This window comes from Choloepus didactylus, chromosome 6 (genome assembly GCF_015220235.1).
Source record: "Choloepus didactylus isolate mChoDid1 chromosome 6, mChoDid1.pri, whole genome shotgun sequence".
In the NCBI taxonomy this organism is placed as follows: Eukaryota; Metazoa; Chordata; class Mammalia; order Pilosa; family Megalonychidae; genus Choloepus; species Choloepus didactylus.
Window position 1 is genome coordinate 110,193,871 of NC_051312.1, and position 25,317 is coordinate 110,219,187.

The 25,317-nt window shown below is 39.2% G+C and overlaps 1 protein-coding gene across 1 annotated transcript; it reads left to right on the forward strand.

Moving 5' to 3' along the window:
• The first annotated feature begins 541 nt into the window (after window positions 1–541).
• C6H11orf97 (chromosome 6 C11orf97 homolog) lies at window positions 542–17,951 on the forward strand. Its single transcript, XM_037839779.1, has 4 exons — window positions 542–686; window positions 6,495–6,599; window positions 15,729–15,854; window positions 16,961–17,951. The coding sequence occupies exons 1-4, from the start codon at window positions 542–544 to the stop codon at window positions 16,963–16,965; spliced, it is 381 nt and encodes a 126-aa protein (XP_037695707.1). The 3' UTR covers window positions 16,966–17,951.
• Window positions 17,952–25,317: the final 7,366 nt, after the last annotated feature.

Below are 25,317 nucleotides of genomic sequence, written 5' to 3' on the forward strand. Positions count from 1 at the left end.
AGCAGGGAATCCTCAACAATCATGTGCTGCGAGTAGCAGGAAGCTGTACTCCGCAGGTGGAACACTGCGGCCAAACTAACAACAGTACCTTGAACTCACCTGTCCAGTACCTGTTTCCACCCCTACCTTTTCTGTTCCCGGTGGACTGTCTTCGGGCTTCTGGGCCAGACTTTCCTGGTTCAAATTTCAGTTGTGCCACTTCCTAGCCGTGTGACCCCAAGCAATTTTCTAAGCTTTTCTGAATCTCAGTTTCCCTACCTGGGAGCAATAAAGCCTCTTGTGAGAAGCTGGTATGAGAAACAAACAAGGGATTAATGGAAAGCCCTTTGCTTTGATCAGTAACTCATCGCTGCTTCCTAACTTCAGCCCCTTCCGCGGCGCGCGGGCCACTGGGGCCGCAGAGAAGCCCGCGGAGGGCGGCTGGCGGCAGCGAGGATCCGCAGTCACTATGACAACCGGACACGCCTCGAGTTCCCTGGCCGCGCGCGGCGGAGCGGAAAAGGCCAGCCAGCGGCGGGCGGCGGCGAAGGCGTCCTGAGGCATGAGGGGGGCGGAGGCGGCGGTGGCCGCAGCGGCGACGTCCGAGCCCAGCCGCGAGGGGGAGCAGCCTCCGCAGCCCGCAGGGCCGGCGTGTGGGGCGCGCGGGGAGTCCGGCAGCGGCGGCTCCCAGGAGCCCCGCAAACAGTGTGAGTTGAGCTGGGAGGGGGCCGTGGCGTGGAGACCCGGTGAAGGGGAACTGGGGGAAGCCAGAGTGGGGCTGGCTAAAGACACGAAGGTTTTGGGGGGTGGGGACTGGGTTGCTGTTTCGGCAAAAGCAGAGGTGAGGGCGTTGTGGTAGAAAGCATTTGACCCATTTTTCCAAGCCCACCTGAAAAGGCTACCTTTAGAGCTTAGGGTCTGGGCGGTCACCTCCAACTTAATTGTTCTGGAAGGGATTTTAAAACAATTATATGTACATTTAAATATATATGTATACATATATGTGTATTTATGTATACATATATATGCATTTATGTTCATGATATATATATATATATATATATATATATATATACACACATTTATGTATGTGTGTATGGATGTATATATGTATGTACACACTCACACTCACCTGGAAACATGCATATCATTTTGCCAATTCCTTCGTTTTAGAGATCAGGAAACTGAGGTCCAGACCAGAGGAAAGGAAGTGACTTTTTCATGGTCACTCAGTCAGTCCTGGAGAAATATTTCAACTCCCAGTCTATAAATTTTTCACTGACCTTTTAGAACCTTACAATAATGGGCCATATTTTAACACAGTACTATTTCCTCTCTGTCCTGCAAAACACAAAAACAACATCTAAATAAGCAAAGGCAGTTCCGGTCCACCGCCACAGCCGACATGCATGTAACTTGAATCCACACCATCTTGCAGCTGTATTGGTTCATGAATTTACAGATATTTCACAGCCCCTTGTGCCCCACGGGTCTTCAGTAGGTGCTGAGGAATGATGGTGAAAAATAATAGGCCAATGAGGAATGCCAGTGGTTTCCAGCTTTCCTGCAGCGCCTCTAGATTGCCTCCCTAGAGAGCAGCCTGGGGTTCTCGTGGCTCCCATGGGGCTAGTTAGCCCCAGGAGTGAGGGTTGGTCTGAAGTGCCTCAGCAACTGTGCTTGGGACAGTCACATGTCCTCCTCCTCCCAGACCTCCCTCATCAGAGAGCACCAAACCTCTGCTCTGAGTGAAAATGGCTTCTTCCCTCAGAATATAACTGGTTTTCATAATTCTTTCCTTTTCTTATTATTATCTTCAGCATACAGAGGCCTTCCTGAAAGCAACTAAATCCAGAATATTTAAATAACTCAGATTTAAAATTCTAAGAACTTTCTCACCAAAGATGCTCATGTTTTAAATTTCTTTTATTTCTGTGGTTCCAGGAATAAAAAGTAGAACTAATCATTTCACTCATCAACAAATATTGAGTCTTCCTATGTGCCAGGTACTGAGAAAGGGGTAGGGAAATGAGTGATGAATTAAGGCAGGTGTCCAAACTTCCGGTAGCTGACAGAGTTGGGGTGGGGGGTATGCAAAGAGCTCTTGTCTCAGCCTCCCATAGAACCTTCTTTGAGGGGCTTAGCCTAAGAGAGACAGGCTGCTGACACCCACACAGAGTACCCATTCAATTTTCAGATGTCCCTAATTTTTGGAAAGGTCTTCCGCCTCCCTAAAGTTACTATTCCCTAATCACAGATCTACTCTCAAATATACACATATGAAGTGTGGTCTTATCCCATATAAACATCCTTGAATTATATAAAAGCAGCTACTTGAGCACCCATCATATCTCTCATACATTTAGTCTTACCTTTAAATGATTTAGAGCATTTTCACCAGGCTGGCTGACCTCCTGCATTCTTCTGTTTATTAACGTTGAACCCAGTATTCTTGGTGTGAACTAATTAGTATAGTGTGGTAGAACTATAATCTGTCTCGATCTGAACATTATACTTCTATTAAATGGGTCCAAAATAACATTAGCTGTTTTGGAAGATACATTATATTGTTAACACTTACAACAAATGCAGTCTATGACATCCTTAGTTTCTCTTTCCCCCTCCCCCAAATGAAAAGATTTGATTCAGGGCCTTTCTGTCCTATACTTATGTTGTTGATTTATCTGATACTAAATACAAGTCTTTACATTTATCCTCATTGATTCCATACCGTGGAATTTCCCATTTCATTCCAGTCTATGGAAGCTGCCCTTTGAGTTCTAATTGTCATTCAGCAAGTTAACCATTTGCTCAAGTGTGTACCATTCCCATGCAATTCCTTTATTCAAATTATTAATTTAGATGGTGATCCCCATAGGACTAAGTAGAATCTCCAGAAGCTTTCAACCCATTTGGCCTTGTTAAAAGAAAATTTTTTCATTCAATTTAGGATCTCACAGCTTTATTGAGCAATTCATAAATTGGGCATCATCCCATTCAGTAAGAAGGGAGCTCTGAGGAGGGAGTGGAAAGGGGAAACTTATATAGGGCCAATGTGGAAGCAAGTGAGGAAATGTTCTGATTTGCTGATGTTAAGTTTCTGTTTTACATGGGGTGGGGTTGGTTCTTATACAGTGGGGAGCAGATATACATTGGTTAGTGTAAAAGAAGGGAGCCGACTCCATCTCTCTGTTCTTGCAAGAAGTTCTTTATTTGCTTTTTAGTACAAGGTTATATAGCATAAGCATTCTTTGGACTACGTGATTGTTTTCCCGTTTCACAAGGGAACTGCGTTTTTTTTTAAATCACAAGACTCACATGTTTACAGCTTTGGGGAACAAACTTTAGGGTCATAATAACCTTGAGTACAATCTCTTCTAGGCAGGGTGGGAAGCAGAGGCATGGAGGCAACCCAGCGTCATTCCTTATCTTAGTTGCCTGCCTTCAGGCACACATGCCGTGGCCTTCTCCTAACCTTTTAGGAGGTGGCCTCCTTGACTAACTTGCCAAGCCAGGAAACCTTCCGTGCCTCCACAGGTTAGTATGGTGTGTCCAATTGATAAGCTATCTTTCCTGAACCCAAATTAGTTTATCACCAGGTGTTGCCTATGTGCAGTTCTGTAGGGTGACTTCCACTGTTCCATTTTCTCAGAAAGCCTCTGCAGGGCAATTGTTTTTGGCTTCTGGAAAATCCTTTCTTTGAAAGGGGTCCCTCACAGTAACACCCAATGCAGGCAGCCGTTTTATTTTACTTAGCCTCCAACGGTTGATCAGCATCTTTGGCATGGTCATTCAGCCTCCTACACATCCACTTTTTCAAAGGATTTTGTAGAATGCAGATACATTGTGATTACATTTCCCTATTCTAGTAGGCTCCTAACCCAAGAGGCTTGAGATAATTATTTTTTTATGACTAGTTTATGATTTCAGTAAATTACTCTCTAGTCTATAAAATAAGACTAAATTATACCTGCGCATAAGGTTAGTGTGAGAGAGATAATATATGTAAGATGGCTAGGGCATGGTAACATTCAATAAATTGTACCTACTGTTTTCAGCTCTCAACAGAAGGAAGCAGTTTAGCCTGTTCTTAGCAGCCCCCCCCCCCCTTTTTTTAATTTTAAAGCTTTTTATTTGGAAATAATTTTTTTAATTAAATTCAGTTTTATTGAGATATATTCACATACCATACAATCATCCATGGTGTACAATCAACTGTTCACAGTACCATCATATAATTATGCATTCATCACCACAATCTATTTCTGAACATTTTCCTCACATCAGAATCAGAAAAGAATAAAAAATAAAAGTGAAAAAGAACACCCAAATCACCCCCCCTCATACCACCCTATTTTTCATTTAGTTTTTGTCCCCATTTTTCTACTCATCCATCCATACACTAGATAAAGGGAGTGTGATCCACAAGGTTTTCACAATCACACTGTCACCCCTTGTAATCTACCTTGTTATACAATCGTCTTCAGGAGTCCAGACTACTGGGTTGGAGTTTGGTAGTTTCAAGTATTTACTTCTAGCTATTCCAATACATTAAAACCTAAGAGGTGTTATCTTTATAGTGCATAAGAATGTCCACCAGAGTGACCTCTCGACTCCATTTGAAATCTCTCAGCCACTGAAACTATTTTGTCTCATTTTGCATCCCCCTTTTGGTCAAGAAGATGTTCTCAATCCCAGGATGCCGGGTCCAGATTCATCCCCAGGAGCCGTATCTTCTTAGCAGCCCTTTTTAGCAATCAGTTCCTCATTGCCTGTGCTCACAAGCCTTCTGCTCAAAAATCCACTCAGAATGTTGAAAATCAGTATCAATCTGCTATGTTACAATTTGCAAGAATTTTCCTTTCTTATTTCTTTTCTTTTCTTTCCTTTTTTTTTTCCTTCCTTCCTTTCTTTCCTTTTCTTTCAAGCAGGGGACATTGGCTACAGTAGCTGTCTGTCTACAGTAGCTCCTTACTCCTCTCTTATTTTTTCCTGTTCCTCAAACATAGTAATCTTTAGTGATTTCCTCTGTAAATTCTCTTTAGCACCAGGGCTGAACTTCGTCAGAAGACTGGAAATGAAAGCAAGTGATCTCTTCCTTTCTGCTGACTTTTTATAGGCTTTGCTTCTTTCTTAGCCTGAAGCCCATGATTTAACAAGAAAGTGTTAAATTAAGTTGGACTTGAGTAATGCTGTCCCTATCTCTCATTCACATGTCTCCCAACCTTTGGGAAAAAAGGAGACCCAGAAAGTAAGTCTACCTTGCCTATGTCTGGGAGTGAGTTTGGGTCTTTGTGACCAGGAATGACTCAGGGCCACTGCTGGAAGCAGAATCATCTTTACTTTTAGAGCTGTATCTGATTTAACAGTGCTTAGTTCCACCTGAACACAGATTGGTTGACCATCTACTATTGTGCCAAGCTCTGTTGTAAGACTGGGATGAACTGTGTGGACAACATCCCTGCTCTTTTTATGGTCTAGTAGAGAAGACAGATGTTAAAGTAATAGCTATACAAATAATTGTATGTAAATGAGTTTGTATACAAATTGCAGTAAATGGAATGAAAGAAAAGAGGAGGATACTGTGAGAAAAAATAACCTCAAACATGTCTAGATTGAGGAGTCAGAGAATATTTTCCTAAAGAATTGACATTTAAACCAGGACCTAAAATTTGAGTAGAAGTATCCAGGCAAAACATTCAGAGAAAAACAGTTCAGGTGGAGGAATCAGCATGTACAAATGCTTCCAGGTGCCAATGAGCTGCAGGGTAGCCGGAGCTCAGAGAGTGAGGGAGAGAGGCTGACAGGGACTGGAGAAACAGCGTAAGATGGCACCTCTAGAGCATTTTTGTTTCCCTGGGTTTCTGTCCTCTGGGATAAGCAGAGAAAAGTAAACTAACGTATTTAGAACAAATAATCCAGTCCTTGACTGTAACAGTAATGTCCTATAGGGCCAAGTTTAGAGGCTGGGAAAAAGTCATATATTCATAAATGGTTCACTACTGCAATTCAGGCTTCATCTTTTAAAAATGATGATTAAAAAATGTAGAGGCTGTTTTATGTTACGTGTCTCTGTCATAAGTTCCAAGCACATGTCTGTCTCATTCATTGCTATGTCCCTTGCCCCTAGCCAGATGCCTGGCACAGAGTAGGCCTTTAATAAGAATTTGCTAAATAAATGAATAAAAGTTATCTTGAAGCTCATGAAGAAAACTGAATATATTTCTTCATAAATACCTAAAAGAGGTACCCGAAACTTACCACAACAGTTCAGGAATTCCATGAAAATGTGAAATCCCCTCAAAACCCGAGTTACAGTGGAATAGATCTTTCCAAGGTAGAGCCTTCAGGGTGAATTGTCTGCTATTTGTATGGAATATGTCTTTGTATGGAATGATTGTATGGGCAATACTTATTCATGTATGTATAATGGCTACAAGGTTGGACAGAATGTATGATAAGTAAAAGAAAGCTGGGCATAACTTATGATGTTACCAATTTTGTTATTATTTTTATAGGGAAGAAATTTTTATATTGTGAGCCACATAAGAGAATTAAGGAAGTACTGGAAGAAGAACTTTATATTAAGAGAGATGAATGCCACATTAAAAATCCACCTGCAGGTAATTTCAGTAACCAATGAAGTATATTTGTGAAATGAAAATGGAATTGACTGTTTGATGGCAGGGTGATTATTTTCATTTCCAAACTATGATTATCAAAAGAAAAAGAGGATCTTGGGAAATTCTTGATACATTTTATAATTATTTTGCATATGTACAAATAAACCTTTATATTTAGGAAAAAAATGAGCTAGATAGTAATATCTACAATGCTTTCCCACTTTTTTTGTAGGGTAATGTCTATTTAATGACAAACCAAATTTTTACAAGTGCAATATAGGTATGACAAAAAAACAGTGGTTCATAGATTTTCAATTGTATCAGAATTACCTGGAAGACTGTTTTAAACAGATTGCTGGACTCCATCCCCAGAGTTGTCCAGCTCAGTAGGTCTGGGGTGGAGCCCAAGAATTTACATTTTTACTAAGTTCCCAGGTGATGGTGATGTTGCTGGTCCAGGGATGTGACTCTATGAACCACTAACCTAGAAGAATCTAAGTCATATAAATAGGTCAAATCATCCAAGGATTTTATCCCACATACACATAGTGTGTGAGTTTTATGGTCTGGGGCATTAAGTCTCATTGATAGCTCATTTGAGAAAAGATATGCTTTGAAGCCCTAGGATCCCCCATGGAGCCTCTCATTTTCACAGTTTTCTCAGCAATTACTAGGTGCATATTTCATGCTCTTCAAATTCCAGGTTTTTATCGCAACTCTGTTAGGTGCCAGCAGTTGCTGAATGAAATCAAAGAACTGTAGGACCTCACTCTGTCCTCAGGGAACCTGAATTTGCTGTGGAAGAGAGTTGAACAAACCTACAGGTGGGATCTGAATTCACTAAGGATTCCAAGGAGCAGACATATCATTTCAGAATCTGTGATGGATATGTTCACTTCAAAACCAGCCACAGAAACATATTTGGGGCATTTACATATTTGCTCATCATTAAAAATAAGAGACCAGCAAAATAGCCAATTTTGTTCATACAGTGTCTTGAAGGAAAATTTTAAAGTCTAGATTCAACTCTATGAGTGGATGCAAAATGACCTACTCAATTGCTGCAGCCAAACCCAGCCTATGTGTACTAAACTTTTTCACTGCTGGTTAAAAAAAAAAATTAACTCTTAGATTTTGGGTATATCTTCATTGTTTTCAAAGATTACATCAAAGTTAATCTGCACACTAATTGTATGCTGAATTATCCTTATTTGATACATTTATTGTGTGATTGCCTAAGTAAACAGGAAATAAATTAGGTTTATAAAAATTCCTTTTTAAAGCAACCTTTTCAAATATCCTTCCTGCATATAATATGGAAATCTGTGGTCTGCAGTTCTATAATACCCACCAGAGGTCGCATGGAAGTGCCATTGTAGCCTGGAAAAATCTTTCAAAGTTGAGAATAGATTCTGTAAGTTTAGGTTTTAAAGGGCTTTACTTGTGGGAAATAGAAACCTGCCTCTTTTTCTTTTTTCCCCTTTTTTATAGCAGTAGCCAGAACAGAGAACTAACACATGGAGAGGGTATTCATACTCGAGTCTCAGAGCATTGGCAGCCCTGGGCCTGCCATTGAAACTTCTAATTCAGGATTTTAAACAATTTGCAGGGACAAACTCCTTTAAATAGCTGATGAAAACTATGGCTTCTCTTGGAAAACAGACCCTGTCACATACACCCTGAGTTCTACATACATTTTTAGGGGCTTGTATGACTCCTACAGGAGCTATTTTTAAAATATTAAGAGCAAGTACTCTAGACATATTATATCTACTTCTTCATTTATTGTTTGCTCCTTCACCCATTGGATTTAGTATTTGTTTCCACCAGTTCCTCTGAAACTGTTCTTTTCCAGATTGCAAATGACCTTCATCTTATAGTTCAATGCCAAAGGGGACTTCCTCATACTCAAACTCTCAATAACATTTGACACAGCTGTTTCCTCCTTCCCTCTGAAAACATTTTCTAAGCTTGACTTCCAGGTCACCACACTCTCCTGGCATTGCTTCCACCTCTGTGGCCAGTTCTAGGTCTTTGCTGACTGTCCCTCCTCCTAACCTCTTAAAGTTGGAGAACTCAGTCACAGGTCCTTTTCTGTCTATACTCACTCCCTGGGTGACCACATCTAGCCCTAAGGGGTTATCATCTATGTGCTAATGACTCCAGCATTTCTTGCTCTAGTCTCTACCTTTCCTCTCAACTTCCAAAAGCCTATTTGACCTCTCCGCTTGGATGTCTAACAGACCTCTCAAACTCATATATCCCAAACAGAACTCTTATTCTGTACCTCAGCTTTTAAAAACCCACTCTTCATCAGTCTTCCCATCTCAAGACATGGCCCCACAATTCACTCAGTTGGTTAGGTCTGACACCTAGAAGTCAAATCCTCAAACTCCATATCTAGTCTACCTACATTTGAAATACCTCCTAAATCTCCCCAGTCTCACACTTACTCACCCCACCATCATCTCTTGCAGGCTCAGGAATAGCCTTCTATTGTAGGCCTTCCACCTTCTATTCTTGTCCCCTACAGTCTAAAAAGAAACCAGAAGGATCTTTTACAAATATAAATTGTCGCACATCATTGCCATGCTCAGAAATCTACCATGGCTTATTATTCTTAGACTAAAATTTCATTTACCATGTAAGGCCTGCTCAATTCTCTGACTTCATCTCCAATGCTTTCCACCCCACTCTAGCCATACAGCTTTCTTTCTTGATGTTCTGGAGCATGCCAAACCTATTTCTGACTCAGGACCTTTATGTTTTACCCAGACTACCAAATGTCCTCCTCCCTCTTCAAGGTTTCAGTTCAAATGTCACCTCCTCAGGGAAACCTTTCCTTACCACCAGGTTAAAATAGCAAGTGCCCCTCTAGTCACCTCACCCTCTAATCCCTTATACTACTTGCTTCATTCTGTTATTTTCTATCCTTACCTGATATGATATGTTTATTTGTATACTTGCTTATTGATAGAATCAATGTCCATGTGGTTGAACTCAATCTGCAGCCCCTCTCCCCTCCCAGAGGTCGGAGAGGTAGGCTGGTAGGACATGGCTCAAAGGCCCAACCCCCTAGTCACCTATTTGGTCTTTTTGGTGGAGGCAGCCCCTACCCTAAAATTGCAGGTATAGCTAGCCCCTCCCTGTCATCTCCTTAGGATATGAATCCTCAGGTGTGGTCCTGGGCCCACCATGAAAAAGCAAGACACTCCTATCCTAGGATATTCCAAAGATTCAAAGGTTGCTTCCCCAGGACCTGAGGACAAAGACCAGCCAAGTTTTTCATTAAACCATACAGACAAATCTGGATTTCTAGATTATCTTGGAGGGGGTGATAAAGATCTGACAACACTGAATCCACATTCACACCTGGCAACAGTGGTGAGAGATGTATAATGCTGTCCACTACTGACCTGCCCATGCCGTTGTTCACGATGCACACCAAGTTCCCAACCCAAGTGAAGGATATGACAAGTTCTTAGACATTTATGTTCATACATTCACTGCAGTATTTCTCTTCTCATGATAGAAATAGGAAAAAAGTATTTCTGGTATCTATACCTCCATCAAAAGTGGAAAACAAGAAAAAGACTGGAAGAGCCAATTATGCCTTACAGCTGCCCTGTTTTACATATACTACTTGCCTGGCCCAGTATATTGCAAATACATTTTTGAATTTGTGACTTTAGATGACACTAGTGTACTATTTCTTAGACATACTTAGTCTATCTAAATTCTAGGGACACCAAGGTATATGCATGTATCCAAGTATACGTGTGTAGCTATGTATGTATTGGTTGAGTGTGTTTGAACTTTTTAAAGAGTCAGCCCTACCCCAGTGTCTCTCACAATAACCTGATTGATTGGTGAAGGTGAGATTTCAAAAAAGTTCGGACTATGTTTCCCCTTAACCACAGATAAAGCACAACCATATTGGGTTACATAGCAAAGTAGGGGTGAACTTCCCAAAGATCTTGTGCAATCTATAAAATTGGGATTTGTCCTGAAGTTAAGCAGTTTAAATTATAGCATGTTTTATTTGTGTAAGAGCTAATCATGACAATTATGGAAATGCCTAGAATCAGAGGAGTTAAATTCTTTCTGTGCTTCTTTTCTTTTCCTTTGGTTGAATGAAAATGATTAAAAGAGCCACCAGGATGAAAATGATTCCAGAAGTTAGGTTTTATGGAAATTTAACAGAGGGAGCCTTCAATTTCTTTTGGAATGTTGTGTGGGTAGCAGACTCTCATAGCAGACTGATGAGAGAGAGCTGCTCAGTTTGGGGCCCTCACCTCAATGACTCTCCCACCTGGTCTTGGTCAAAGGCTGTGAAGACAACAGAATGGCCAGGGTGTCCCAGGTGGCTGTTGCTATGTCCTCCATACTTGGTCTAGGGAACGGCAAGAGTAGCAAGAGGAAAAATGGCCTACCAGGCCTCTAAGCCCTTCCTTCTCCAGACTTTTGATTCCTTCAGGCTCCTAATGCTGAGCTATGTGGGCTCAGTGAAAAGCATTGGTTGCTGGGGGTGAGAGATAAGGTTTGGGCACAGTGCGTCTCTCAATAATATGATGACGGTGATGACAATAATAAGGCTATCATTTAAGGAGTGCCTTCTGTGCATGATGATTTTTACAAGTTATCTCTTTTAATCCTTGCAACAACCCTAGGAGATTTGTGCTCTTATTATTCACATTTTGGAGATTTGGAAACTGAGGCTCAGAGATTTACAGTGACTTGCCCAATGTCACACAGCTAGCAAGTGTAAGAGCTCATAGTTGAGTGCAGCTAAAGTCAGAAACTAAAGTCGTTTGTGCTTAACCATTGGGTTATACCATCTCTCTTTAAAACATAAGAGGATGCTTTACGTAAGGAAAAATGTTTGATATTGTGTTGGTAACATGGTATTCTCTTCAATAAAAAAAAGTCTCATCTTCACCAGTTTCAACCTCAGTTTAGGGTCAAACTTGAGGCAAAACAGGTTTCAGAGGCTTTATGCATTCCAGTCAGATAAGAACAGGGTCATGAATCTACAGGAAAAGATTTTCACCATCCTCTCAAAAAAGAAATGCAATTTTCTGATCAGATCTTCTGATAGGATGAAAATGGAATTTGGGACAACTTATGGAACTTTCTGGATAACGAAGAATTTAGCTAATCTCATCATTATATATTCTTAGCAATTCCCTGAAGGTTTTCTCTTCCTTACAACTTTTTTAAAAAAAGTAGGCTTGTAAGACATTCAAAATGGAACTTGTGCAATTATTTCGCTATTTATTTGTGAACAAATTTGACATTTTTCAGAATTTCTATAGAGGACTTTTCAGAATTAAATTAATGTCTTAATTTAATGTTTCCAAATGGCAAGGGCTTTTGTATTTTTCTGGCTAAATCCTGCAGAGCATTAGTCCTGAAAGATTTGGTTAATGAAGCTTACTGGCTTTCTCTTACACAACAGTTCCTTTTCCAGTGAATTTCAGAAGTGTACTGCTAAATCTGTCCGTGTCTGTGTGTCTTAAAACATGAAAACCTAATTTTGAGGCTGATTTATTTTATTACATTTAGTACAAATTTAGAGAATGTAAAATGTTACTAAGCAAGTGTGGATATGTTTGTTAACCATTCATTCAACGAAAATGCTTTGTTTACCTACTAGATGCCAAGGACATGTCAAGATAATTACAGAGACTAGAAGTCACTGAGCATAAATTAAAATTACTTATTTTTCTTTCTCTGGTCAAATCTCCACCCATGTTTACACAAAGCAAGTATAGACATATGACCCTAAACTGGCTTTTCAGGCTCTAGTGGTCATTTTGCATAGTTCAGCTGAGACAATGGAAGTGAATAAAAATATTTTTAACAGGTAAACCTACTTTTCCTGTTAAGACCAGGCCAGGTCCCACTGGCTAGATTTTTGGCATAAAGGCATAGGTCAGTAACTTAAAAACTCAGGATAACCACATACATAAAAAAGGTCTCCGAGTGGAATGTTGGGGAGATAAGAAGAGATGAAAAGAGGAAGGAAGAACCTCTAGAAGATTCTGAAGCATGGGAAAGGATTTTATTCCTTTCTCTTAGCTCCTCTTTGTGCCTGCTGCACTTTTCCTGTTCCGGTTAAGTGTACCAAAACTGAGGTCTCTCTGTCTTTGCTCCCCTCTATGTCTTCCTAACTCTAGCTGGATGCACATGCCCACAGCTAAGGGAGATAGATTTCTCTTAAAAGCAGCAGCTGTCTCATAGGGCATCCATGTTCCTTCCCAGATCTCTTTCTCTCTAGTTGAATATAGATCCTTCTCTACCTTCTCCACTGTTCTAGTTTGCTAATGCTGTTGAAATGCAAAACACCAGAAATGGATTGGCTTTTATAAAGGGGGTTTATTTGATTACACAGTTACAGTCTTAAGGCCATAAAGTGTCCAAGGTAACACATCAGCAATTGGGTACCTTCACTGGAGGGTGGCCAATGGTGTCTGGAAAACCTCTGTTATCTGGGAAGGCATGTGGCTGGCGTCTGCTCCAAAGTTCTGGTTTCAAAATGGCTTTCTCCCAGGACGTTCCCCTCTAGGCTGCAGTTCCTCAAAAATGTCACTCTCAGTTGCACTTGGGGTATTTGTCCTCTCTTAGCTTCTCCAGAGCAAGAGTCTGCTTTCAACGGCCATCTTCAAACTGTCTCTCATCTGCAGTTCCTGTGCTTTCTTCAAAATGTCCCTCTTGGCTGTGGCTCCTCTTCAAAATGTCACTCTCAGCTGCACCAAGTTCCTTGTGTTTGTGAGCTCATTTATATGGCTCCACTGATCAACTTAGACCCACCCTGAATGGGCGGAGCAACACCTCCATGGAAATTATCCAATCAGAGTCATCACCCATAGTTGGGTGGGGCACATCTCCACAGAAACACTCAAAGAATTACCATCTAATGAACACTGATAGGTCTGCCCACACAAGATTACATCAAAGATAATGGCATTTGGGGGACACAATATATTCAAACTGGCCCATCCACCCAAACATCATATAGATCAAAGCCATATTATTTTTCCAGCAGCCTCCTGCCCTGAGTATAGTGAATATTTACTCATAACTGTATTTTGCTTTGAGGTTTTTTCCCTATGCATTTTTGAGCATCTGCATTTATATTTCAGATATCTTCCCTATTTGGTTGTAAAGTTCCAGCTATTCCTGTGATCGCATGAGAAAGAGCATGACTAAATTAGACTATTTCAATTCTTCTATCTGATTTGATGTGGTTTGTTTACATAGTTCTGCCACTGGGTTTTAAACTGTTTTCCATATTCCAGACTTCCCACAGTGTGGAACAAATTTAAATCTATTTCTTTAGGGGTGTCTTACAGAGTGTTGTGTACAAGTGGGTATTTAATAAACATTTGTGGACTCTTAAATTTTGGAATATATAACCCAGAGGCTGGGGAGCAGCCCTTTTCTGTCTCTAGAAAGCATAGAAAAAGAAAAAGTGGCTTGAATAGCAGGCAAAGATTTAGGTTAGATACAAGCAACAGCTTAAACTTTGTAACGTCTTGACAGAAGGAGACTGTGGAGTCTTCCTTGAATGTCTTTGAAGAAAGGAGAAGAAAGCAATCTTAACAGCTTCAGCTACTCTATTCAGGAGAGGACAAGGAGAGGCAAGTATTGACATTCAGCTTTGTGAGTTTACACAATGTCTGTGTCTCTAAAAGTTGAATCTGAGCCCATGCTTGGACAGGAAAATAATTATCCCTGTAAAAATAGTAGCTACCATTTATTAAGTGCAAAGCACTTTATACCCATTTCATCCAAATCTTACCTTTGAGGTAGATATTATTATCCCCATTTCATAGATAAGGAATCTGAGACATAGTGGGTTAAATACAAATGATGATGGAGCAGAGACTGAAACCCAGATATCTTCTGAACCCAAAGACTGTGCTCCTGATCATTACATGGTATGGAATATTGTAGAGGCATCAAATGTCAGTGAGGGTCCCAGTGTGTAGCCTCAGATCTGTGGGGAAAATTCCACAGGAAACTCTCAGTGTCAGGAAGGGGAAAAACAACTTGTAGCGCTAATCTGAATTCACCACCTTACTTGAGTCACAGTTTTCCACACAGTGAACGTTCACCAAATGCTTGTTGACTGACTCTCAAACCTCAGCAAGTGACTTTGGAATACAGGGGATAGCTCAATGCAAATCATTACCAAATTGATACTTACTAAATAGTATTAGAACATAAGACCAATAATTTGCCTTATACCAATGTGCAGACTTCACATTCCAAATACTTTGCTATAATGTTTTAAAGGTGGGATCTGGTGAGCTTATTGTTTCTTTCAAGGAGAAATTAAACAGCATCTAGTTCATGGCTTTTAGAAGATTCTTGGATCTATTGGATGAATTAAGGTGGTAACATCTGGTTCCATTATCTTTGGAAATATTACACTTCTAGGAATTAAATTTGAATAGATAAGGTTGATGGAATGAATCTGTGTATTGTGTCATTCATTCCTGGTCCTTCTGTGTTTTGTTATGTGTATTTCTGAATTGATTTTCAACTATATTGGTTTAGGAGTGAATTAAATTATCTAGTAGCACTGTAGAGGCTTAATATAGGCAAAAAGAATGATTGAATGAATGAACTGTGATAAAAGATTGAATGTTGTGATTTCCATAACTAACTCCCAGAGATTAATAGTCAAGTCACACAGTCGGGTTTCAGGGGACTCACACAAACACTTGGGTCTTGCTTGATACTAGTTCCCTTTCCTGAATAGAAAAAAATATATACTGTCTAATGGTCTATGTGTTATCTATTATTTATTCCTGATCCTTCAGTGTTTAATTATGTATGTTTCTATATAATAGAAATTTTCATCTCTATTCATTTAGGGGCATGTTAAATTATCTACTAGCACTGTAGAGATCTCCTGTGTGCACAGGGCATTATTGAATGAATGAACTGGAATAAAAGATTGAACAAATAATAAAGACCTACAGTGGTTTCATGAATCAGACCAAATAAATCTCTACCCAAATGATTGTAGAAATAATCACAGGAAAATACTTTAAAAATAATATTGCTAAAAAGAGAATAAGCTAATAATCATCATCTTGCTTTTGACAATATTGACAGTGGCCCTGGAAGGGATTTGGAGCATTAAAAGGAATCTCTCTGTGGGAGGCTTGAAGCCAGGACTGCTGAGCAGAAACAGTTTACTGCCACAAGCCAAGTACTATTCAAGGCACGGAGGGCTGAGAAGTAAGAGCCTCACAACCTTGACTTCCGTTGAAGCCCCTGAGCTTACTGTGCAGGTTACACAGCACTGGTATATGCTTTATTTAAAGATTGCAATCAACATTCGATCTTCCTTTGACTTGCTTCTCTCAGGTTACTTTTAGTTTAGCCACATTTATGTCCTTGTGGAACTCACACAGTTCAGCTAACCCGTTTATCCCAAATTATGCTCATTACTTTTTCCTTTACTTTTTATTTACGTAAGACTTTCTAGCGCCATCAGCCTCTGTGAGGAGGAGTCTTGCACTGAGTTAAGGACAGGGAGATGAGGGAATTAAGGAAGAAATAGGCAGCTACTTTAATCGGCTTCCTTAGCTCCACCTTATTCTAGGCAAGAGCCAGCAGGTTAGGCCTGGTGTGATGCTCCTCAAGTTTGGAGCAGTGTATTACTCATTCTTCACCGTCATAGACTGTCTCTTACAGGAACATTTGTGGCATGCAAATGGGTACATGAGTCCTTAAAATAGATCTACAATTGGGAGGTAACCGTGGGGTGAAAAGGAAAGAGTGAATAAAAGCCAAATTTGGGTAATAATACCAAACCGTATATATTACCTATTATTCTAGACTCTCCATATATAATGATTCATTTCATCTTTATAACAATCACATGAGATACGTACAGTTCATTCTATAGATGTGGAGCATCTACTTTCACTGCTTTCATCTACTAACAAGTTTCATTTATTTACTCTCATCACTTCCTTTTTATTCTGTGCCACGTAAAAAAAACAAAAAGTTGTCTAGTCCAGTGCTTCTCAACCTTAAATCACATGGGTATATTATTAAAATTCAAATTCTGATATAGTAAATAGATCTGGAGTGGTTCTGCATTTCTAACCAGATACGGCTTGTCCAGAAACTATCCTTTGAGTAGTGAAGGTCTAGAAGACTGAGTATTGGTTTCTTCAGTAACATGGATTAAGTGGGCATGGTTCTCCCATTCTGCTTTACCAAAGGAAGTAGTGTTGGGAACACCAAATCAAATTTTGATTAAAATGGGATTGGGATCAAAGTATTTCCTAAAGTAAAACTCTGACTTACTTGTTCACATATTTCTTTACTCTAAGGATAAGATGAATGAATTTTCCTTTGAAAAGAAACTTCTTTCTCCTGATGTCTGAAAAAAGAAGAAACTCAACCTTGTTCTACAGTTTAAAATGTGTAAAAAAAAATGCATGTTAGTCTGTCATTCCTATTGTTATTAATCCCTATTTGTAAATTAATCCAAAGTGATAAAAGACTATTGGTAAAGTTTGCTAAGCATCTGAAAAGAGAGAAGGGAAATATACTTATTTTTAATTGTCACAGTTGGAATACATTGGGCCTCTAATTCAGCTTATTCTATTAAATATGTGAAACTGTGGTGAAACAGAGGCATGTTTTATTGAGTCTTTTCTTCAAGGTAAAGATTATAAATTTTGATCCTTTGCCATTGTATATGTTCATCCATAAAAATCCATAAATAAATCTAGGTACAGGTAAAGGATAGTGTATGAATGACATAGATGGAAAGTCTCTAACTCAGACTCAAACAATTTTATGCTAGCCTTGGCAGAGCTAGTCATTTTTCTAGAATGTGTCTAGTAAATAATAAGAATCCAGTATAAGTATGGACATTTTTTAAAGCATTTTATCAATAGTGGTGGGTTAAAAAGAAAATTAACACATCCCCTCCCCACTGCTTTCCAGTTTTCTAAAGCTGCCGAAATACAATATACCAGAAATGGATTGGCTTTTCCAATGGGGGGTTTATTACTTCAAACATCTGTAGTTCTAAGGCCATGAAAACGTCCAAATTAAGGCATCAACAGGACGATACCTTCTCTGAAGAAAGGCTGATGGCATCTGGGGTTCCTCTGTCACATGGGAAGGCACATGGCCAGAGTCTGCTGGTCCTCTCCAGGTTCAGGTTTCCATGGCTTTCTAGAAAGTGTTCCTGGTCTTCTGTCATAGCTTTTCTGAGTTTCTGTGGGTCCTCCTTGCTTCTTCCGGGGGCAAACTCTGGATTACATATTTTCGCTTCTCTCCAAAATGTCTCTCTCGGCTTCTCTGGGGCAAACTCTGGGCAACATCTCTTAGTTTATCATCTCCAAACGTCTTTCTGTCTGCTTCTCCAAGTGTCTGGGTCTGTGTCGGCTCTGAGCTCTCTGAGCTCTCCTAAGGACTCCAGTAAACTAATTAAGACCCACCTTGAATGGGTGGGGTCACATGTCCATGGAAATAATCTAATCAAAATTTCCCACCCACAATAGGTCTGTCCCCACAAGATTTGATTAAAAGAACATAGTCTTTTATGGGGTACATAACAGATTCAAACCAGCACACCCCACATTGTCAAAGTAACGTGTGTAGTATAGAGAAACTGGAAAATAAAAAAATATCAAGGAAAAGGAACCTCATCTGTAATTTAATTCCCAGAAACAACCACTAATTACATATTGATATATTTTACTCATATTCATTTTTTCTAAGCAGTTTTATTTTACATGTTTGAAGTCATACTGTATATACATTTATCACCTTTTATTTAACATAATTTACCATCATTATAGTGTCATTTTAAATAACGACATGAAATTCTTTATATGTTTGTATTAAATTTACTTATTTGTTTCTCTATTATAGACACAAGTTTTTCCTATTTGTCATTTTATACATAACTATTGTGTTTGATAGCCTCCCTTTTAAAATTTCTTTTTCCTGGTATTCAGGTCCCACACCTTTCATTGTCCTTCCTCTCTATGCTAAGTTCATCTTAAAACTTCCTCTAATTCACTGTTCTCGAGTTCATTACTCTGTCTTTAATGTAATTAATCAAGTTTACACAACAAGAATTTGTTGACTGGGCATGTACCTTCCCCACTTAAAAATATTTACACTATGACACAGTCAATATTCTCTTGAGTCAAGATCCAAACATTTACAGATTAAATATAAAAATTTCCAGTTAGCTAATACACGCTAGATCACAGCCTACATAAAAAGCAATTCCAGCCACCACTATGTTTATGGAAATCTGTCATCACTGGCTACTTCCAAAACAGTGTTTCAGGCCAATGGCTAAATTTGGAGGAATTACATCTTAAACAATATTAATCACCTGAAACTCCCTAGGTTTGGAGTAAAGCATTTACTAGTCTTACAAATCTAAAATCTTAACCTTCTAACATTTTTTACCAACAACCTTTTTGCATGCAGAGTTATATTAGGATGCCACACAAAAATTTCATCGGGTGGGGAGCTTTGACTTTTATTTATCCATTAGAAATGATGCCTGATTTTCAGTTGAGTTCCCAGTATGATTTCACAAACACTCACTCAGGGATTTCCTTTCTCATTCCCACCCTACTCCTGCTCAATAAACAAGGTCCCCTCTTTATTCCCAGCCTTCCTGCCTGGGCTGGATGTTCGCATCTGAGCAGGTGCTATCAAGGGTTGCTTTTGTGACATCCCTTGCAAGGGTTTCTCTGTCCTTATTCCATTCTGAGGGCCCTGGTTCCATTGCAGTCAAATTCTGTTCTTCATTGCTCCATTGTACATCTTCCCCACTGGATTCATGTGAAGAGCTATTCTTGCCAGCTTTATTTAGAACAGTGAATATCTGAACCACCTAAAGCCCAATGTAGGGGACGATTTTAAAAATTACTATTTGATAAACTAGGATGCAACTGTTTAAGTCATGTTTTCAACTGCATTTAAAGGCACTGGCAATGCTTGTAATATTAAGAGGAGAGAGTGGGATACAAATAGCATTACAAATGATCCTAATTTACACATACTGTATATTCATTAAATACCAAAATATGTACCATTGTTATTTTGGGTTGAGGGTGGGAGGGGAGCATTATAGATTACCTTTATTTTCTTTATATTTTTCTATATGTAAAAGTATCATATAATAAATGTGTTGTTATGAGACACAATAAATGCTATGAAAAAAATCCTCCCTGGCTGTACCAAGATACTTTTATATCTTTTGTTTCTTAACATGCCACCATTACTTTTAGCTTTAATGATCTTATCCTTCAGAAGCCCTTTTGATGGAAAAGGGTAATGACCACTTGTTCCAGTTTGCTAAGGTTACCAGAATGCAAAACACCAGAAATGGATTGGCTTTTATAAACAGGGGTTTATTTGGTTAAACAGTTATAGTCTTAAGACCATACAGTGTCCAAAGTAACGCATCGACAACCTTCACTGGAGGATGGCCAATGGTATCCGGAAAACCTCTATTAGCTGGGAAGGCATGTGGCTGGCATCTGCTTGCTCCCAGGTTGCATTTCAAAATGGCATTCTCCAAAATGTCTGCATCAGCTTCCAATGGCCATCTTCAATATGTCTGTCTCAGCTACTGCCAGCTGTGAGCTCCTTCAGTCTGAGCTTACAGAAGGCTCTAGTAAATTAATCAAGGCCCACGCTGAATGGGTGTGGCCACACCGCCATGGAAATTATCCAATCAGAGCTATCACCCACAGTTGGGAGGTTCACATCTCCATGGAAACGCTGAACCAATAGGTTCCAACCTGTGAAAAACAAGCACTATTCCTAAAAGGAATAAATGCTCACCCAATTGTGGAGAAGAAAAGAATTTATTCACGATCTTGAAAGAATGGGCGCCCAACCAAAATATGGGGGGTTGGTGCGCAGAACAATAGACCCAGCAGAATTTATTTCCTACACCTAACTGCAAGTCCCTCCCCTGTTTCTCCAGTGACTGGATACTCCAGAGGTTACATTCTATTTGACAAGCCTAACTAACCCGCGCAAATTTGAAACATGCAGCCTGCACAAATTGGAAACATTTGAAATAAGTTTCCAGCGCAAATTTGCAACATTTGGGAGGGTTGGAACAAATCTCCACCCCTGACTATAATGGTTATGCTCAGGCCTCTTTAGAGCCAGTCTGGGCTAGTTGGGTAACAGTTATGAGGCTATTTTGGGAACCTCTACCCTGAGTCTCCAACTTGCAAGGATAGTAGATAGTGGGCGGATAAATGGGGGGACTGACTGTGGACTACAGTTTGTCTTTTTAACCTTCTGCCAATTCTTGAACTGCCCCACCCTGCCAGGCATATCTATCCTGTGTGAAAGCTAAACTTAATATTCTCACAAACCTAATCCACACTAATATGTCTTTCCCCACAACACTGCACCAAAGAATATGGCTTTTTTCTGGGGGACATAATATATACAAACCAACACAAGACTCTTAAATAATAAACCCATATTTTGTCTGGTGCCTATGGAATAATGCCACTTAAAAATGGGACAGTAAACAAAAATATTTGTAATGGCTTTATTTTTCATAGCCTAAAACTCAAAACAACCTAAATATCTATCAACAGAAGACAGGATAAACTGTGGTATATTCATACAATGGAATGCTACATAGCGATTTAAAAACAAAAATACACAAACTACAGCTACACACACCACCAATGAATTTCCCAGCCATTATGATGACAAAAAGAAGTCAGACAAGAAAGAAAATATCCTGGAGGAATCCATGTGTAGATTTTTTTAAAAAACAGACAAAAATAATCTATGGTGTTGGAAATCAGAATAATGGTTTCCTCTGGGAAGTAATGAACTTAGAAAAGGACATAAGGGAGCCTGTTGGGTTCTGTAACTTTTTTTTTTAACTAAAGCATGTGGATTTATTTGGAAATTCACAGTTTCTAAAGGTACTACAGCACCATAGTTACATATTATAAGTTCTCTTTCCACAACACTGGTTGCTACACACAGATGGTATAATGGGTTCCTGATCTTGATCTGGGTGGTGGTTACGAGGGTGTGTGTGTATATGTTGCATGTATGTAAAAATTTCTTTGAGTTGCATGCTTAAGATTTGTGTACTTTAGTATACTGTGTGTGTTATACCTTAAACAAATAAACAAAACAAAAAAAGGAGAACAGAGTAAAAACAAAACAAAAAAAGGAGAACAGAGTAAAATCTTGGGATAGATTTAACGGTTGTCTCCTTTACACCTGCATTCTTTTTATTTACATATCCTCTCACCCAAAAGAGGAAATTAGTCCAGAAATACCGCTGCCCATCAACCCCACAAAAGCAAGAGGAAATTAAGAATGTTACTGACTGAACTTTTCAATGGTTTAGATTATGAATCAGTTAAATTTATCCTGCTTATTCCTCTTATCTTATTTTCTCTTGTTTTCTTCTCCTAAAATGTTCCTTTCCCTTGAAGGAGAATTTTACAGTTGTTTTTAAAAACATCTCTAAAAATAAATGAACACAACAGATAATTCATTTGTAGCTATTAATCTAAGTAAACCAGAAATTCAGGAACGTATGGTGCTAAAAAGCAAGACTCGGCAAAGACAGTGGCAGAATTTGAATAAAGAGAATCAATAGATAGGGATTCATTTGATAGAAATAAACATTGTCCTAGTTTGCTAATGCTGCAGAATGCAAAACACCAGAGATGGACAGGCTTTTATAAAATGGGGGTTTATTTCACTACACAGTTACAGTCTTAAGGCCACAAAAAGTCCAAGGTAACACCTCAACAATCGGGTACCTTCACCGGAGGATGGCCAATGGCATCAGGAAAACCTCTGCTAGCTAGGAAGGCAGCTGGCGTCTGCTCCAAAGCTCCGGCCTCAAAACGGCTTTCTCCCAGGACATTCCTCTCCAGCAAGCTTGCTCCGCCTCAAAAAGCCACTCACAGCTGCACTCACTTCCCTCTCTTTGAGTCAGCTCATTTATATAGCCCCACTTATCAAGGCCCACCCTGAATGGGCGGGGCCATGCCTCCATGGGAACATCTCATCAAAATCATCTCCCACAGCTGGGTGGGGCACATTCCAAGCAAATCCAACCAGCACCAAAAACGTCTGCCCCACACAAGACCACAAAGATAATAGCATTTGGGGGACACAATACATTCAAACTGGCACAAACATCTAAGTTATTCTAATAATTTCACCAATTGTTTCCAGTGTAAATTTTTAGTCCAATGAGAATTTTGGAATTTTCAGTGTTTCCAGTATGCTTCTGAAAACTTTATAAGGAGAGTTCGCAGATTGCTGTGTCCATGTAGCATGTACTTTCTCATTTCTTACAAAGAAAGAAATATAAAATTTAGACAAATTTTATACTTATACTTACTACAAGGATGGATGATGTATGCTGCAAAATTCTGGAATTAGTTGGTCAAGGAAGTTGCTGGCATAATTTTTGAGTGTAACATCCATCGAAATAATTGGTAATTTGGGGGAGGGGGATAAAGATTGCCACAAGGATAAACTACACCGAGTGAGACAGAAGAACCAAACCTGTACAGTTCATGAAGGTGGACAAATTAACGAGGACTCATTATTTAAAGTGCTCCTAAAACAGTTTTGGAGAAAAAAAAAATCTCCTGAGAAGTTTTATTTGCTTGGGTTTTTTCGTCAGCTGTTCTGTATGAAAGACTATTGTTATCAGGAAACAGGAAGTGGTAGATAAGTTGTCTTTTACAGAGCTGGGAGGAGTAAGTCTCTAAATAGCTGGTCTATGGTATCAGTGTAGATGGTAGTTTAATAATAAGGTTCTCAGTTTCAAATGCTGGCCCTTCTTGGATATGTGACTTAACCTCTTTCTTTCAATTTCCCATCTGCAGGTTGATAACCTGGTGGTTTTGAAGACTGTATGAGGAGCATTTGAAGGGCAATTACAAAGAGTGTCTGAAAGATAATAGGTGCCCAGCAGAAGTTATCCATCCTGCAGAACTTGTAGATTAATTGTTCCAGAATCTACTCTTGTTGCCAGATCCAACTGCCTGATTTTGATCCTTCCAAAGGGCTATATTATAGCTATTTTAGTTTCCTAGCTGCTAAAACAAATACCATACAATAGGTTGGCAATGGGAATTTATTCGCTCATGGTTTCAGAGGCTAGAAGGCTTTCTTCTTCCCAGGGTCGGTATTTTCTGGCTGGTGGAAATCTCTGGAGTTCCTGGCTTTTCTGTCACATGGCAATGCACATGGTGGCATCATCTCCATTCTCCTCTGGGTTCCACTGATTTCCAGCTTCTGGCTACTCCCTGTGGCTTCTCCCTCTGTAGTCTACTCTATAAGGCCTCCAGGAATAGGAATAAGAAAATCTGATTGATTTGGGCCACACCTTCACTGAAGTAACCTCATCAAAAGTCCTACTTGCAATGGTTTCGCCTTTGCCTTTTAAAAGGAGACATCTTGTAACTCGGTCACTATAAAGTATGAACAACTATTTTTTTATAGAAGACATAGACATATTATCTAAGAAGACATTTAAAAACACAACCCTGATATTAAAAAAAGAAAAGGCAAAATCTTAACATAGTTAAGACACTTCTGAGAAGAGTTAAGATGGTCTAAGTTCATTGTTTTTCACTGTATATCTTAATATAGAGAATGAGTTTGGACAATAGAGAGGAGAGATGGTCAAACTCCCTTTAACTGTCTCTTATGTCAACCCTCAAAAAGAGGTTTTGGCAGTAGAAGCTGGCTGGCTGATGTAGAGATGGAAATTCTCCCTTCTGACTGCTGAAATCACCACTTCTCCTTTTAAAGCCTTCAACTGATTGGATGAGACTCCTCTTCTTGTTGAAGGCAATCCCCTCAGTTGATTGTACATGTAATCAGCCATAAATGCAATCAACTTACTGATGAGTTAAGTCCACAACATATCCTTACAGTAACAATCAGACTAGTGCTTACTTGACCAAACAACTGGACATCATAACCTGGCCAAGTTGACATAAGAACTTAACCATCACAGAAAGGAAGAAAGGAAGGAAGGAAGGGAGAAAATTTTAAATCCTAGGAAAATTCCTTTAACCCAGAAATTCGACTTCTGATAGTTTAAGGAAGTAACTAGAAAAGCACATACAGGTAAATAAATAAGAATGTTAAATATAAGAAAGTGTGGAACAAAGAAAACAATCTCAAAGTTCAAAAACAGAGGCTTGCAATACATCCATATACATTCAAACAATGGGATATTATAATGGGTATTAATTATGATAAAAGATGTTCATGATGCAATGAAAAAAAACAGGCTATAAAATAGTATGTATATATAAAAGTGCTCTTATATTTATAAAAATATGAATATATGTACATAAATTCTGGAAGGTTACTCTCCCAAAATATTAATGGGGATTATCTCATCTCTACTATCTAATTTTCAAATAATGATATATTTGTACAATAAAAAATAATAACTCATGCAAGGTCACTCCTGTAGCATATGCTTCAAATATTTCTGGGAATCTGGACATCTAGCGAGTACTCATGAGCTGGTTCACTAGTACTAGGCATAGACTCCCAGTGGCCTGACACAATAGAGGCTTATTTCCCTTTCATATCAAGTCTAATCGGTGGCAAGAGAGCAGTGTTCCATGAAGTCACTGGGGGACCAAAGCTGACAAAAATTTTT